The sequence below is a fragment of the Mustela lutreola genome, chromosome 16, assembly GCF_030435805.1.
Source record: "Mustela lutreola isolate mMusLut2 chromosome 16, mMusLut2.pri, whole genome shotgun sequence".
Lineage (NCBI taxonomy): Eukaryota > Metazoa > Chordata > Mammalia > Carnivora > Mustelidae > Mustela > Mustela lutreola.
The window spans coordinates 46,845,335-46,860,351 of record NC_081305.1 but is presented as its reverse complement, the minus strand read 5'-3'; the positions used below and the strand labels follow the sequence as shown (position 1 = coordinate 46,860,351).

General features: G+C 43.9%; 1 protein-coding gene across 1 annotated transcript; it reads right to left on the bottom strand.

Moving 5' to 3' along the window:
- Window positions 1–2,099: 2,099 nt before the first annotated feature.
- Window positions 2,100–14,771, bottom strand: CXCL17 (C-X-C motif chemokine ligand 17). Its single transcript, XM_059151168.1, has 4 exons — window positions 14,503–14,771; window positions 5,305–5,385; window positions 4,552–4,653; window positions 2,100–3,224 (listed from the first exon to the last, which is right to left on the bottom strand). Exons 1-4 carry the CDS (start codon window positions 14,579–14,581, stop codon window positions 3,127–3,129), a joined length of 360 nt encoding a protein of 119 aa, XP_059007151.1. The 5' UTR covers window positions 14,582–14,771; the 3' UTR covers window positions 2,100–3,126.
- Between the last annotated feature and the right edge of the window lie 246 nt (window positions 14,772–15,017).

Genomic DNA, 15,017 nt, shown 5'->3' with positions numbered 1-15,017 from the left:
AAGCACCATGAGGGTAAGGGTCTACGTGCAGCACCAGGTGGCTGGTGCCTAAGGCAGGGGGTGCCCCACGGCTGTGAGTTTGGGGACCGATGGGCAAATACTGGTGGGGGATGGGGTGGAGTGGCAGCTACTCTGTTTCCTGGCCCCTAGGTCAGAGCCCTGTCCCACTTCTGTCCCCGTGGGGAGGCAGTCTGGTGTGGGGAAGAAGTCACAGCTGGGGTCTGCCAGTCCCAATATCTGTCCTGCCTCTTGCAAGGCCTCTGTGTCTCCCCGCCTCAGCTTTCTCATCTATCAGATGGAGCTGTTGATCTTTGTCTGCAAGGAATGGTGAGGGATTCCTAGAGCCAACCAGACATACTGGTGGTCCTCAGCTCCCCTTGATGGTCTCTGGGAGGATCCGTTCCTCTGGCCTCAAACTCACCTGCGTCCCTGTAGTGTCTGTGAGTCTGGCTGCCAGTTCTCTTCCCATGTGTTGATGTCCCCCCATGCCCTGATGCCCCTTCATTTTTCCCCTTGAAGGCCAGCTTCTTTCCCTTGGCCACTGTTCCCCCTCTCTTGGGTGATGAATTGCTCTTTAATGGAGACCCCACATCTGGTTCTGAGTCAGAATCTGTGACCCACTCGTAAAACATCCTCCACTCTGAGGCTGGTCGCTGCGTGGATATTTGGTGTAGTTTTGATAGAAATCCCCACTCGGTGGAAGATCTCAGCTGGACTTTCATTCCTCGGGCTGGAGCTCTTTGCTGGGCTATAGGGTCTGATTGTCTCAGTCTCTCTTGGGATGTAGATTCACTCTGGTCAGGTGATCCATTTTCGGGTCTAGGTCTAGACTGAGCTGGAGGTGTTGATCCAGCTTCTCGATGAGCTGGAGGTTGCTTCATTGGACTGGGTCCTGGCTGGCCAACCTGTGCCTCTCTCAGTTCTGGCTCCTGCTGAGTTTCAGATTCTTTTCCTGGCCCAGGTCCCTGTTGTGAGGTAACTTCCTGTTGAGAGGAGGACACCCGGTGCATGGGAGGTGATTGCTGTGGTGCAGGCTCCTGTGGGGTGAGAAGTTCCTGCTGCAGAGCTGAATTTTGTTGGGTGCTAGGTTCCTGCTGGGATTCAGCTTCATGTTGGGCAAGGGGATTCTGCTGAGTGAGGGGTCTTTGCTGGGGAGCCAGTTCCTGTTGAGTACTGGGTCCCTGATGAGTCTTAGATGCTGGCTGGGTTGTGGCTGTCACTTTTGGCTCAGGCTCTGGCTGGGTGATAGGTGTCTGGGGTGGCTTGGGTTCTAAGTCATGCCTAGATACTGACTTAGAATGTGGCTCCATTGTTGTTACTTCCATCTTGGGAGGTGTTGCTTTCCCAGATTTCATCCTTCTGGGCCCCCAAGACTTCCTTTGTCACAGATCTCTCATTGATTCCTCATGATGGCACCTCCCTTTGGATTCCACTCCTTCATCTTGGCATCCCTGGTTCTTCCATTCTAAGGCAGTTGGCAGGTAGCACTGCTGACCTCCACTCCTATACCAAGTGATGGACTTCTGTGCCTCCTGCTGTGGGAGGAGGGATTAGGAACAGGAGGAGGCTGAATGGCCAGTACTCTCCTACCAAAAGGGAGGGGCTTGCCCTCTTGTGTCATAAATAGGACCCCACCCCACTTACCACTCAGTTTAAGTGTTTTTTTTCCTCTTAAGGCAAGCATCCTAATTTAGTCCTTTGTTTCTTCTGGGATGACAGAAGCCAGATTCTGGATGAATGTTCTTTTTTTTCCCCCCTTCCCCTTCTGACCTTTCAGGAAAGGGTTAGAGAGGAGGCAGTCTTTTTTTTTTTTTTTTTTTTAAATTTTATTTATTTATTTTGACAGAGAAAGATCAGAAGTAGGCAGAGAGGCAGGCAGAGAGAGAAGGGGAAACAGGCTCCCCGCCGAGCAGAGAGCCCGACGTGGGGCCTGATCCCAGGACCCTAAGACCACGACTTGAGCTGAAGGCAGAGGCTTCAACCCACTGAGCCACCCAGGCACCCGGAGAAGAGGCAGTCTTTATACTGCTGTGATAGCCTTTACTTCCTTATTCATTCTTTAAAATGGCTGCCAGTTTAATGTCCTTATATATTGTGGGTTTTTTTTTTTAAAGATTTTATTTATTTACCTGAGAGAAAGCATGAGAGGGGAGAGGGTCAGAGGGAGAAGCAGACTCCCTGCTGAGCAAGGAGCCCGAAGCAGGACTCGATCCCAGGACTCCAGGATCATAACCTGAGCTGAAGGTAGTCGCTTAACCAACTGAGCCACCCAGGCGCCCTATATTATTGTTTTGATCATTTTATTTCCATGTTAAAAAAAATGACACCCTCCCATTTTTACAGCATGAAGGCCTTTTCAATGGCATTTGAGATCTTCCACACCATCTCTCTAGCCTTGAACTGTGGTTGTGAATATGAGTTTTCTGTACTAGATTAGAAACCCACAGAGTACAATGACCATTAATGATGATGATGATGATGATGATGATAAGAAGGATCATTAATACTTTAGTATTTAGTATTTAGGCATTCTATGTGTTGGGAGAGTGCCAGGTTTTGTTTTGTTTTTTAAATTTACATTATCTTTAGTAAGATCATGTCAGATTTGTTCCTATACCTGCTGTCTTTTCTCCACTTAGCTCTTACCTCAAAAAGGTTTGTTAAAACGGCAAAAGAATAAAAAATTGGGCAGTGGAGAGGAAGAATGAAGCTGGTGGTGGGAAGTGTGTGTAGAATCTGGGTAGAGTTTGCAGTAAACGGGCTAAAGTGGAGATTAAATGAGTTGCCAGACCCCATGTGAAAGAAATGGATTTTGACTTACTACATTTAAAAATATTTATTTTCTGTTTGCTACTTGCCTGGTTATATGTAAGGTCATTTGGGACTAGTTAAGAAACCAGGGTTTCCAGGTAATTAAGTTTAAGCCTGGGAAAAGGGAGGGAGGAGGCGCACAGGAAAAAAGACTGACAAGAGAAGAGGGCACTAGAGGGAGCAATAATCTTGGGGAAAATGCTTTGTGAGAATGCTGGAGTACGGACAGGGTAGGGGAGCTGGAAGTGGAAGGAGGGTATCCTCTAGGTGTTCTCTACTATCTTGACTGAGAATGCTTCATTGGGAGAGGGAGTCCTATAAAGGCAGTGCAAAACTTGCTAGCTGACATTGTTTGAGAAATTCCTGGCAGGCTCTCCAGTGCTTGTTTGGCTTCCTGTGGTGCCTTTGGTGCCCTAGGGTGAAAATAAAGATTAATGTTAAAAATGTTTTCAAAATTTAATTTTTAGGGTGCCTGGGTGGCTCAGTTGGTTAAGCAACTGCCTTCAGCTCAGGTCATGATCCTGGAGTCAGGATCAAGTCCCACATTAGGCTACCTGCTCGGAGGGGAGTCTGCTTCTCCCTCTGACCTCTTTCCTCTCATGCTCTCTCTCTCTCAAATAAATAAATAAAATCTTTAAAAATTTTTAATTTTTAGGAAATCTTTCAAAATGGTAAAAAGGTGAGACTTGTCCAATGGAAAAAATAAAAATTAAAAAAATTTAGAAATTAAAATAAGAAAATATATTCTTCATTCTTCATTCCTTAGAACTGGATACTTAACCAACCAAGACACCGTGATGCCCCCCAAAATAAAATATTTAAAAATAAGTAAATAAATTTTCGATAGGTACTACCAAATTGAATTTTACTTCTGCCAGTGGTGATAAGGATCTTGATTTATCTCATCCTTCATAATATCATAATTTCAATCAGTTTAATTTGCCAATTTATTTTTTTTTAAGATTTTATTTATTTATTTGACAGATAGAGTTCACAAGTAGGCCAAGAGGCAGGCAGAGAGAGAGAGTGGGGAAGCAGGCTCCCTGCTGAGCAGAGAGCCCCGCACAGGGCTTGGGGGGACCCCGAGATCATGACCTGAGCTCAATCCACAGAGCCACCCAGGTGCCCGCCAATTTACTTTTTTTTTTTTTTTAAGATTTTATTTATTTATTTGACAGAGAGAGTGAGCACAGCAGATAGAGTGGCAGGCAGAGGCAGAGAGAGAAGCAGGCTCCCCGCCGAGCAAGGAGCCCGACGTGGGACTCGAATCCAGGAGGCTGGGATCATGACCTGAGCTGAAGGCAGCAGCTTAACCAACTGAGCCACCCAGGCGCCCCCAACTGAGCCACCCAGGCGCCCCCAATTTACTTTTTATATGACATTTAAAAACTTCTCAAGGAAGGAACCAAATTATGTTTGATATCTTCAGAGATTGATGACCAAGTCCCCAATAGTCCCATCTCCCTCCATTTTGATAAGCAATGGACTCCTAAAATCTAAGAATTTGGTCGAACCTTTCTAGTATTAGGAAAATTGTATCTACCTCCCTTCTTCTTGTTTCCTCAAGTTGACATTGAGTAGAAAGGGCTGAGAGGTGTGCTTATCTTAATCTTTGTTTCACTTCTTTTGTCTATTCTCAACCCCTGTTCCATCATATGGAATCATATGGAATAACAATGTGGAATTGTTATTCCGCAGGGTGACTCTGGTTGAGGGAAGGTCATTCTTTTTGAAACTTACTGGTTTTCTTCACACTGGCCTTGAACTGATCACAGGGACACTGCTTCTTTGGCATCTCAGGCATTGCCATAAGTTTTCTTTTAGGGGCTCTCAGGAACCAGTCTGAAATAACAGGGTTGGTACTTAGAGGGGAAGGTTAATATCGTTGAGAATAGGGAGTAGGGCAGGGCTTTACTTGCCATCTTCCTTGCCTTCCAGTTTCTTTTTCAGATTGCAGTGGAGCTGGGGAAAGGAGTCAACACAGAACAGTGGGGATACCCAGTTATATGAGCACCAGGATTTCTGAGTTGTTTTGCCTGACCTGTATTGGCAAGAATTTAGTGGCAGGTTTGGAGGGGGCATCAAGATATAATTAAGGAGACCAAAAAATGAAGAAAAGATCTAGTGTCTTCCTCTGGCTGTCTTGTCTTGGCCAAACGTTTTGCCTCTCTGATTTCAGTCTTATTTATGATTTAATGAAGGTCAAAAAGATTCAGGGAGTTTTTGGAAAGCAGCCCTGGGTTCTTGGGGAGAAGAATAAGGGGGGAAGGGCAGCCAGAGATTCAACCAGCTCCCCCTAGAACTTGGAGGGGTCCTGCTCTTGCCAGAGATTCAGGAAGAAGACAAGTGTTGGTGCTACATGTGGTGGGCTGGTGGAGAGGGCAGTGGGTGAAGTTAGCTCAGAAAACATCTGCACTGGTGTTTGGAGGGCGGGAGTGGGGCTCAGGGGAGAGAGTTGGATTGGGATGGTGCAGTGCTATTATTGATACTGACCTTTGCAATCACATTCTTGGCTGCCTTTGTGGGGCCACGTCCTAGGAGCCTGGCGATCGTCCCGTTGGCCTCTGGCGATCCCTGGTGGAAGAAAACAGGTCATGGCCAGGCACTGGAAAGGGAAGAGGCCAACAGAAATGGTCCCCCAGTATTGTGCTACCTGCATCATTGGTTTTTCCTTCCTCTTTTTTTTTTTTCTTAAGATTTTATTTATTTTAGAGAGAGAGTGCGCACACAAGTAGTGGGAGTGGCAGAGGGAGAGTGGGGGAGAGAGAAGCAGGCTCCCCACTGAGCAGGGAGCCCAATGCTCATGCCAGGCTGGATCCCAGGACCCTGAGAACAAGACCTAGGCCAAAAGCAGATGCTTAACTGACTGAGCCATCCCAGATGCCCCTCCTTCATTTTTCAGGGATCTAGGGTACTTCAAGAGAGGAATATTTTATTTTATTTATTTATTTTTTAAGATTTTATTTATTTTTTTGATAGAGATCACAAGTAGGCAGAGAGGCAGGCAGAGAGAGGGAGAAGCAGACTCCCTGCAGAGCAGAGAGCCTGATGCGGGGTTCAATCCCAGCACCCTGGGATCATGACCTGAGCTGAAGGCAGAGGCTTTAACCCACTGAGCCACCCAGGTGCTCCATGAGAGGAATATTTTAAATGGATAAGGAATTGAGGTTTAAGATATGGCTTAGAGAAGAGCTTAGCTGGAGGTAGGTGGAAAAAGAATGGCTTCTGGATGGAAGAAAGGATAAAAGGTGGGTGTTAATCAAGATCTGACGGGAGCACCTGGGCCGCACAGTTGACTAAGCATCTGATCCTTGGTTTTGGCTAAGGTCATGATCTCAGGGTTGTGAGATTAAGCCCTGCGTTGAGCTCCGTGTCGGCTTCTGTGATCAGTGTGGAGTCCGCTTGGGTTTCTCTCTCTCTGTGTCTCTGTCCCTCCCACCCTTCTCCTGCTCTCGCTCTCTTTCTCAAATAAATAAATAAGTCTTTAGGAAAAAGAAAAAGAGGACCCGATAATACACCCTACCCCAGCACACATTAAAGTTCTCATGACTTCAGAAATGAGAACAAGGAGCAGATTATTTCACAGACCCTGGGATTGTGACCTAAGCTCGTCACCTGACCTTTACGTTCCCTATATTTGCATCCATAATCCCAGTTCAACTATAAGAGGATGGTATTTACTTTTGTGCCTCTGGAACAAATCCATTCCTCTTTTGGCCTCTAATCAAGTCTGTCTTACCACCTGATGCTGTCTTTTAAGATTCTGATTTTGTGAAATGGTAATATTTCTATGACAGTCAAGGATGATGGTTAATAGACTTGAGATACTGTAGCTAGAAGTGAGCCCAGATGGTGCTTCCTTGGCATAGTGGTTTCTGATATATCCTGTAAGAATCAATTATGCCTTTACATGGTTTCCCACTGTATTTGAAAGCAGTTCTCTTAATGCACAGCTATACATATAGTTTGTTGTTTGAAATCTGTTGTGGACATTGAATTGTCCCCCCCGCCCCAATTCACGATGAAGCCCTAACCCCCAAAATGACTTTATTTGAAGATAGGATCTTTAGAGATGTGACTGTGTTAAAACGAGTTCAAGTTAAGATGAGGTCGTTATGGCGTTATGGTGAGTCCTGATTCAGTCCAACTGGAGTCCCTATAAGAAGAAAAGATTTGGGCAAAGAGATACCAGAGTTGTCAGAAAATAAATTTCTGTTGTTTAAGCCCCTCATTCTGTGCTACAGGAAACTAAAAATCTTGCTCCCACCAATGGCTCAATACTCATTCAACTGTACAGAGCTGACACATGGCAGGCACTTGGTAGATGTTTGTACAATAAGCAAATGGACTAGTTGTCTGGAGAGGGCCCTTAGAGATCCTTTGATTCAATCTAGGGCTCTTTCCCAGACTTGTGCCCTTTCTGCCACACAGATGGAAGGTATTGCACCATTTCCCCCAAGTACTAGTTTCCAAATGTTCTCATGTGCTGTTTTGAGTGCTATTAAAATAACTCAAGCAGACACACATAGCCCCTGCCATCTAAATTTTTCTAATATTTTACTTTCGCCTGACCTCTACTTGTAGTTCCAGAGGAAGGCCACAGAATACTAGAGCCAGAGGGAATCTTGGAGCTTATTTAATTGAATCTCTTTAGTTAGAAGTTTTTAAAATTCTAAATGTATAGAGCTATATTAGAGAAAATTTGGAAAGTACAAATAAAGAAATCTTCACTCTTACCATCTGGTGGTATTTTGGTGTGTTTCCTGCATATGATTTTCTTTCTACAGTGATAACCATAGTATGTGAACAAGTTTTTTTTTTGTTGTTGTTCACTTTATAAACATGTTGCTATATCATCTTTATGATGGACTTTTTAAAAAGATTTTATTTATTTTTAAAAAGATTTTATTTATTTATTTGTCATAGAGAGAGCACAAGCAGGCAGAGTGGCAGGCAGAGGCAGAGAGAGAAGCAGGCTCCCCGCTGGACAAGGAGCCCAATGCAGGACTCAATCCCAGGACCCTGGGATCATGACCTGAGCTGAAGGCAGCAGCTTAAACAACTGAGCCACCCAGACGTCCCAAGATTTTATTTATTTGACAGACAGAGAAGTAGGCAGAGAGGCAGGCTGGAAGAGGAGAGGAGAGAGAGAAGAGGAAGCAGGCTTCCTGCTGAGCAGAGAGCCTGATGCGGGGCTCGATCCCAGAACCCTGGGATTGTGACCTAAGCCGAAGGCAGAGGCTTTAACCCACTGAGCCACCCAGGCCCTCTATGATGGACATTTTTATGAACTTTTTTTTTTTTTTTTTTTTTTTTGAGAAAGAGAGAGAGTGCAAGCAGAGAGAGGCAGAGGGAGAGAGAGAATCTCAAGCAGGCTCCATGCCCTGGCAGAGTCCTACTCAGGACCGGATCCCATGACCCTGAGATCATGACCTGAGCTGAAATCAAGAGTCAGACACTCAACTTACTGAGGTGCGCAGGCTTCCCCACCCCCCCGTTTTAAAAAAGATTGTATTTCTTTATTAGAGAGAGAGAGAGCATGAGTGGGGGGCAGACTCCCTGTTGAGCTGGGAGCCCATTGATAACTTGGAGCTTGATCCCAGGACCCCAAGATCATGATCTAAGCCCAAGGCAGACACTTAACCTGGCCAGCCAGGTGCCCCCCAAACAGACATTTTTAATGACTACCTAATATTCCCAATAAGCATATGACCTCCAAGTTATTTAACTCTTCACTCATTGCTGAATATTTAGATTGTTTTACTTTTGGGTATTGATAAAATTCCTTATGTTTGTAACTGTTTTCCAAATGTTAGATTATTGTCTTGGGCAGATTTCCCAGAGTGGAATTGCTGGGTCAAAAGTTAAGAATAGTTTTATGTTTCTTGATATTATTATTAAATTGCTTGTAAAAGGATTGTACAAATTAAATCATTATCCCCCCCCCCCTTTTTTTTAGATGAGGAAACTGAGAGAGAGCAAATGAAATGCCCAAGTTCACAAAGGTAATGGTGACCCAGCTGAAGCTAAAACTCAGGTCCAAGTTTCTTAAGTGCTGTTCTTTCCGCAGTCTTTACAACCTTAATTCCATGGCATAAATTAAAATGAAGCTGCACGTTCCTACAATATGATGTTTACCAAACCTCAGACATTTCTGGACCACCTTTATGATGCTATTATTTACTTCTTACTTTTTCTTTAAACAGATGTAATTTATAAAACCAGCCTCATCCTCTGCTATATTATCTGTGAGATTAGGAGTTTGATACATGCTTAGATTTTTTTCTAACATGCATTAACAAAAACATAACTATTGAAGTAAAAGCTAATTTATGTCCTACCGAAAATCAGTTTTGGAAAATATTGATATAGTGGAATAAGCATGAACTTTACATCCAGGCAGATGTGGCATCTACTACTTGCTCTGTCCCTTAACGATGCAGTCTTGGCTTCTTTGATTTTTGGTTCTCTGGTTTGTAAAACGAGAGTAGTAGTATCCACCTTGCAGAATTAGGAATAAATAAGCTACTGGGGGTGCCCAGTGGTCAGTTCCCAAGTAGGTGTTCAGTACATGATTGTTATTATTGTGGACTTCTGTCGCTCTGTACCAAAGAGAATGTCTATTCTGGAATGTTAGGTTTGTTGCTTTCTACTGACCTGTATATGTAAAGAAGCTAACTCCCACTTGTTAGGACTTGTGGTAGATCTATCATTTTGACTTCGCTGTTCCACTACATATTAGCTTTATGATTTCGGAGAAGTTGCCTAACTTCTGTCTTTCATTTACCTAATTTGTAAAATAGGGCTAATAATTGTTCATTAGTATGTGCCTGCGGATTAGTATGTTCCTAGCTTTGTCCACTAGAGGGCGTAGAAGCACTAGCTCCCGGTAGCCACGGGCCAGACCTTAGTGTGCAGGGCTCGTGAGTACCATGGCCTAGTGAAAGGAACTACAGCTCCTTGGAGAAATAAATGGTTGATTCCAAGGCAGGCCAGGGAAGTACAAGATGAACCTGGAACATCTTATGATATCAGAAAATCTGGAACTGTTAAAAAATGATAAGCCAAAAAGAGAAGCCTGCTTGCGGCAGCTCTCAATAGTCAATTTTGAGACAACATGAACAACATAACAAATAATGATAGTAATGGATTATAATCCATAAATATCCATGAGTCTTCACTCATAAATAATTCAGTAAGTAAATGGGAGAGAAGGAGAAGATTTTTCTATGATTTTATTTATTTAAGAGAGAGTAAGAGAGAGAGCATGAGGGTGCAGGGAGGGTCAGAGGGAGAAACAGACTCCCTACTGAGCAGGGAGCCTGATGTGGGACTCGATTCTGGAACTCCATCCTGGGACTCCAGGATCATGGCCTGAGCCGAAGGCAGTTGCTTAATCGAGTGAGCCACCCAAGCGTCCCGAGAAGCTTTTCTTATAGTAGAATCCCAATTAATAAATGTAGAAGGAATGATGGACATAGAAAATCACCATTTGGCTAATTCCATAGTAACTTTTGTTGAAGGTGGGAATCGTCAATGGATTTTGAAGAAATAGGCTTTTTGTATGGTCTTTTTTTTTTTTTAAGATTTTATTTATTTGACAGACAGAGATCACAAGTAAGCAGAGAAGCAGGCAGAGAGAGAGGAGGAAGCAGTCTCCCCACTGAGCAGAGACCCCGATGTGGGGCTTGATCCTGGGACTCTGGGATCACGACCTGAGCCAAAGGTAGAGGCTTTAACCCACTGAAGCACCCAGGTGCCCTGCTTTTTGTATAGTCTTAAAGTATCTCTTCACAAGATACTTATTAATTACAGTGGGAAAAAGAGTAGTTTTATAGTAGAGAAACCTGGCAGACACTACCTTGAGCAAGTGTTCAAAATGAATATCATCAGTAGTTGGGAATGATCATGGGCCGTCTGATGTGAGGCATGGAGAAGGTACACATGACTTCTGTGGTACTCTTGCCAAAAACACATAATCTGATCTTAATCAAGAAGAATCATAAGACAAATCCAAACTGAGGGGCTTTCTACAAAATAATTGACCAGTAGTCTTCAAAACTTTCAAAATCATGAAAGACAAGGAAGGCTGAGAAACTACTCCAGCTTGGGGAAAACCAAGGGGACATGACAGCTTTATTCAGGTTAGTATCCTGGATTGGATTCTGGACCAGGAAAAGGACATTAACGGGATGATTAGCAAACCTGAATATTAGTACATTCATTCATAGTATTATGTCAATGCTAACTTCCTGGTTTTGGTAATCATGTTATGGTAATGTAAGATATTATTTTTAAAAAACTGGATAAAGGATATATGGGAACTCTGTTTTTATAACATTTCTTGAGTCTGAAAAATTAAAAGTGAATTTAAAAATACATTATATTTCTGTGAGGACATAATGAGGTAATATGTATGAAGTGCTTGGAACCTCCCTTGCTAGGGGCGCCTGGGGGCTCAGTCGTTAAATGTCTGCCTTCTGCTCAGGTCATGATCTCAGGGTCCTGGGATCAAGCCCCACATGGGGCTCCCTGCTCAGCGGGAAGCCTGCTTCTCCCTCTCCCACTCCCCCTGCTTGTATTCCCTCTCTCACTGTGTCTTTATCAAATAAATAGATAAAATCTTAAGAAAAAATAAAATAAATTTAAAAAATTAAAAAAAAATCGCCTGCCACATAGGATTACTTAGCATATTTCAACAATCATTGTAGATAACTTCATAGTTAATTATATAAGTAATTAATCTATTATTATAAATGATTTGTTTCCTAACATTTTCATATATTCTTATCTTTTCTCATTCCTCTCTGTGAAAAACACACTGTGCATGTATGTGGTTATTTTAAGAAATAAAGTAAGATTAGATTTTATTTTGGGGGGATGGGAAGGTGGAGAGTGTTGTTTCCACGAGCCAGAGAGGTGCTGCAGAACTGGATCAAGAGATTGGGATGGCTGGGTGGGTTAAGCCTCTGCCTTTGGCTCAGGTCGGGGTCTCAGGCTCCTGGGATTAGGCTCTCTGCTAAGCAGGGAGCCTGCTTCCTCCTCTCTCTCTCCCTCTCTCTCTCTGCCTGCCTCTCTGCCTACTTGTGATCTCTTTCTATCAAATAAAATAAATAAAATCTTAAAAAAAAAAAGAGACTGGGATGGAGCCTGGTTGTCTGTAATAGCGCCATCTGGCGGCAGAACGAGCTTTCCCCAATTCATTGCTGTTGTCTTTTAGGAGCTACTTGAGATATTTTACTTAGTCCATTTATTGAATCCTTGCTAGGTACACATTATAGATCATTTAATATTCAAAACAATTATGTTCTAAATGGTATTTTACTCATTTTAAGATGGTAAAACGCTCCAAAAAGTGAAGCAGCTTGTCTAGGGCTGCAAATTAAGGGTGGAAGGAGGATTTAGATCTAGGTTCCCTGCGTTCCAAAGCTGAGTCTACAGATCTAGGAAAGTCTAAACGTGTCGCCAGGTTTGAGAACTATTGTTATAGAGCAAGGGTTCTCAGCTGGAGGTGGTTACCCCCTCCAGGGGACATTTGGCAACGCCTGGAGTTAACTTTGTCTATCTTAACTGGGGGCAGGGGAGGAGAGGCTTGGTATATAGTTGATAGAGGTCACACACGTGCTGCTGGACATCTTACAATGCACAGAATAGCAGCTACAGCAAAGAATTGCCCAGTCCCAAATGTTAATAGAGCTGCTATCAAACCCAGGTGTAGAGTCTTTTAAGGGCAACATTTTGAACTTAGAAACCTGAGCATTTATTCTTTCCCTTAGCAAATATTTACTGAATACTATGCTGGATAGAATGAGGGATATGGAAACACTATACCAGATTGTGCTACCAAGGAGGTTGCAGTCTAGAAGGGCAGGGGTGGAGGTAGGAAAGGCACACAAATACCTTCAGTATGAGACAGAATATGACAAATGCAAAGAGAGGGTCACGTTTGGACGAAGCATGTTCACAGGACGGAGGGCTCATATCTGGTTGAGAGAGGAATCAGGAAGCCTGTGAGGAGGAGGTGGTCTCTGAGCTGAGTGTATGAGAGAAGTTAAGCTGGTGGGGAAGCACAAGACCCGTTCGGGGAACAGCCAACAGTCTAGTTTAGATGGAGCACAGAGCACTTGTTAGTGAGATGTGGAGTGGATTGGAAAGGTAGGTTGTGGTTAGGGCTTTGAATCAAGGGTAAGGACTCTAGCCTTGGTGTTGGTCACCATGATGGAAAAGCCTTCCCCTCCCGACTGGCAGCCTAGGCTCTAGAACTATGGGGTCCAGCACCTCCCAGAGATCTCTCTCTACAAGGGAAGGGAAGTGTAAAATTGGGGTGGAGTAAGTTGAGCTTCTGATTTTAAGGATCAAATTTTTGGTAAATATGTAAAAAAGCTATTTTACCTCAAACTAGCCCTTGAGGAGTTGGTTTTCTTGAGTAGAAACATACATGGGATGAGCTCTCTTCTGCATGGTTGTTCTGCTAATGGTGAGCTCACCTGAGATGGAGTGAAAGCTGGGGCTGATTTGGAGTCTTTAACCTAAGGCCTGCTTCCCAAAAATGTGAGCTTAGTAGTATGGCTAAAGCTTCCAATATAGATACTATCCAGTGACACGATCTTTCTAGTTTTTTACTTTACCATTAAATAGTATTAAAAATTGGGGCGCCTGGGTGGCTCAGTGGGTTAAAGCCTCTGCCTTCGGCTCAGGTCATGATCCCAGGGTCCTGGGATGGAGCCCCACCTCGGGCTCTCTGCTCCGCGGGGAGCCTGCTTCTTCCTCTCTCTCACTCTGCCTGCCTCTCTGCCTACTTGTGATCTCTGTCTGTCAAATAAATAAATAAAATCTTTAAAAAAATAGTATTAAAAATTATTGGTGGCATCGCGGTGTACTATAAAGAATATATATTTTTAAATATTTTATTTATTTATTTGATAGGGAGAGACACAGCAAGAGAGGGAACACAAGCAGGAGGAGAGGGAGAGGAAGAAGCAGGCTTACCGCTGAGCAGGGAGCCCGATGTGGGGCTCGATCCCAGGACCCCGGGACCATGACCTGAGCTGATGGCAGCCGCTTAATGACTGAGCCACCCAGGTGCCCCTAAAGAATATAAGCAAGGACTTCTCATCCTCCTTGAATGTACAGTTGCCTTCAATACTTTTATACCGCCTTCACCAAGACTGGCTCTTTTGGGAAGGGACAAAGGGCAGAAGGTAAGGGAGCAGATTTTTATTTTTATTTTTTTGACAGAGAGAGAACAGGGAGAGAAGAGAAGCAGACTCCCCACTGAGCAGGGAACCCAATGCCGGACTTGATCCCAGGACTCTGAGATCATGACCTGAGCTGAAAGCAGAAGCTCAACCAACTGAGCCACCCAAGCGCCTCCAGAGAGCAGATTTTTATTGAGCCAGTATATATCAGTATTTTGCAGCTACAGTTTCAGACATTTTGATACCCACTATCTCACTATCTCATTTTGCTCTTGAAACACTCTTTGGATATAAGTATAGTCTTCTCCTTTTTGTAAATGAGGAACCAGGCACTGGCAGAAACTAACTTGTCTCAAATCCCTGTAGCTGGAAGGGGCTACATTTCAATGCATGGTTGTTGCAGGGTTTTTGCCTCATTTTCTTCTGTGTTCTGCCACATCCACACCCCCCCCCCCCGCCCCATTTCCCCTTTATAGAAAATTAATCTTATTACCTGGATTTGGGCTGCTAGAGACCACAGGCATCAGCATTAGTGGCAGCAACAGAAGGAGGGAAGGGATTAGAATTTTCATTGCGACTGTTGGTGCTGCTGTGTGTCACTTGAAGAGAGTGTGGAGGGTTCCCAATTGGAGGCTCCCAAAGTCTTCCTTGAGATGGTGGTCTGGGCTTTAATCCCTGGCCAGTATTCCTGTTAAAGGGCGAGAACGGCTAAGTGACACTGACCTCGTTAGGTAACAGGTTTACAGGAATCTGGGAGGAAAAACTGACCAAACAAAAGAAATGAAGCATTCTTAAGAACACAAGAAGGTGACTGACAACTTGGCAGCAATACTGGTTCCCTCCCCTCCTCCTCACCCGCTTCCTACCTCCCAGGGTGCTATGATTTCTCCCCCAAATCTTTTTGCTCTTTGAATTTCCTTGTACATTTTGGTGATGTTTTCTAGCTTAATATTGGGCAAGAAATCAAGTACTAAGGGTCAGCAGAAGAGAGGGTGGTATGATCTGTCT